General features: G+C 64.9%; 1 protein-coding gene across 1 annotated transcript in view; it reads right to left on the bottom strand.

Annotated features, from left to right (window-relative positions):
* Nucleotides 1–1,238, bottom strand: part of TRABD (TraB domain containing) — a 5,393-nt gene extending 4,155 nt beyond the window's left edge. Inside the window, exons 1-3 of the mRNA XM_023525452.1 lie at nucleotides 1,170–1,238; nucleotides 779–857; nucleotides 167–333 (exon numbers count right to left, since the gene is read on the bottom strand). Coding sequence (XP_023381220.1) covers nucleotides 167–333; nucleotides 779–857; nucleotides 1,170–1,202 — 279 coding nt within the window. The 5' untranslated portion in view covers nucleotides 1,203–1,238. The remainder of the gene's footprint in view (nucleotides 1–166; nucleotides 334–778; nucleotides 858–1,169) is intronic.
* Nucleotides 1,239–2,333: the final 1,095 nt, after the last annotated feature.

The raw sequence follows: 2,333 nt of genomic DNA on the forward strand, positions 1-2,333 counted from the left end.
AGAAAGTTCCACGACAGGTCTGCCTGTGTCACGGGGAGGCGGCAGGGCTGCGGCGGGAGGCTGGGCTGTGGGGCCACGGAGCCTGCGCCCTGCCGAGCAGCACGGGTGTCAGGAGGCAGCGGCAAGGGCCACGGCCCTGCCCGGGGTGACAGCAGTGACAGCTCACCTTCACGACGTCCTTCTTGCTGTCATCGCTGAAGTGGGCTGTGCCCACCACATACACTCTGCTCCCGTCCTCGGCCACCAGCTCTGTCACCGTGCGTGGCAGGTGGGGCCGTTCTCGCCGCCTCTTCAGCTTCATCTCCAGCAGCAGGTTGAAAGCATCCACGTCAGCTGCAAGGACAGCAAGACCCAGCTTGGGGACACCCACCCACACCGGCAGCTGGGCCGCATGGAACCTCCAGGTTCTCAGGGCTGGGAGGTGCTGGGGGGGGGGGGGGGCTCTGCCACACTCTGGAAGCCAGAAGCGCAGTGGGACACATGCTCCCTAGTGAAAGGCACTGTCCCCAGGGGGCCCCTCCCAGGCTCGATGCCACACACTCTCAGAGCCACCAGTCTACAGTCACTATGGAGTGTGACTGACCAGACTCGTCCCCGAGGGGGAGCACCTGGGACAGCTCTGCTCACCCCACGTGTGCTCAACAGCCCCCTCGCAACACCGCGGGGCAGCCCGGGGCCCCCCTTCACAAACTTGAGGGGCCACCTAGTCTAAGCCCTGCCAGCTAGGGAGCTGCCCACCCCTCCCGCCCAGCGCCGAGCAGTCTCAGGGAGCACGGACACAGGTTCTGGGGTTCTCCGGAAAGCACCCTGGGCACCACCTCCGACGCTCCTGATGTCACAGGGGGTTCTGCGTGGGCCTGTGAGGGAAGGGGAGTGTCTGAGTCGGGGTGCCCACACTCCAGGCACCCCCCGTCCCGACAAGGTTGTGTGGTTGCTCCAGAACTCCTGAGCCCCATGGGCCACTCGCTCCCCAGGACTAGAAGCCTCTGAGGGACAATCGTTCTGTAGACGGCCACCCTCAGGGCGCCCTATACCCCAGGGACCCTTGGTGGACCCAGGGACCCTGCAGGAAATCCACACATTCTCTAGTGACCCTGGGAGGCTGCCCTGAGTGGGGTGTCCACCGGGACCCCACAGTCCTCAGACCCCCTGGCTGCCCGGTCTCTGACCTCCTGAGGTGGCTGCTCCTCCTCCTCCTCCATGGCTGCGTGGCGGCTCCCGGCAGCACTCAGTGAGGCCTGAGGAGACACAGGTGCGTCCTCACCTGCGGCCCCAGGCGGAGCGCAGGGCTCAGGGTGCCAAGGGGCTCTGTCAAGGGGCTCAGTTGATCATCCCACATGACCCCTAAGTGGGACTGCAGTGTCCCCGCCTTGATGTCACCAGCCACCGGGTCCTATGTGAGCCCTCTGCCAATTGCGGGCAGCTGAAGTCCAGGGTCCCCAGGGAGGGGACGGCAGGGGCGAGACTCTGGCCATGAGTAACAGGCCAGCCCTGAAGGCCGTGGCCACGAGCCTGGGGTCCTCCGCGAGCAGGACCCGCCGCCCCCACCTCCTGTTTACCCAACAGAGAGGAGGGCGGCAGCCCGGCAGACTGGAGAGCTCCTTTCTGATTTTGTTGCAAAACACAATTCACGAAACTTCCTAAAAAGAGAAAACCAAACGGAAGAAGTAACTCTGTGGATGAAGTTAGTGCTGGGCCCCCCGGGAGCGTGTCGCACGTCCCACTTCCAGGACGTCGTCAGGGACGTCCACGCAGACGTCAGCAGAGGTGCGGGAGGCCCAGGGAAAGGGACGGGGTGAGGCACCGCGTGTCTGTGTCATCAGGAGCCCAGCCTTTTCTTTTAAGGGACACGACATCAAGTAGCACAGAAACGGCGACAAGGCCCAGGTGGTGCACCAGCCTCTCCTGCTCCCCTCTCGGAAAGGGCCCTTCTCCCCAGAGGGAACTGCCGGGGAGGCCACCAGGGCCAGTGGACGAGGCTCCCAGGCCAGGGGATGCAGCTGAGGCCGGCGTCAGGACCTGGCATTCTGGACCCCGGCCCTGCGGTGGGGACTCTGGGGGAGAGCGGAGGAGAGCAAGCTGGTCTCCCTGGGCCTCGACGCACCCCAAGGTACGCGTGTCCCACCAGCGTCACCTCTGAGTTTAGTCACAGGAGCCAGAGGCTGCTGCCACAGACGGCGGGACGGCCCAGCTCGCGGACACCGTCTACAGTGTGGGCCCCGCAGAGAAGCAGGACAAGTGCCTGAGGCAGTCGCAGACGGACGATTCTCACTCAGTGCTGGTTTCGGAGTCTGTCTCTACGAGTCGTGAACTGACGCGACTTCTGGGGACAC

This window comes from Pteropus vampyrus, unplaced genomic scaffold (assembly GCF_000151845.1).
Source record: "Pteropus vampyrus isolate Shadow unplaced genomic scaffold, Pvam_2.0 Scaffold563, whole genome shotgun sequence".
Taxonomy (NCBI): Eukaryota; Metazoa; Chordata; class Mammalia; order Chiroptera; family Pteropodidae; genus Pteropus; species Pteropus vampyrus.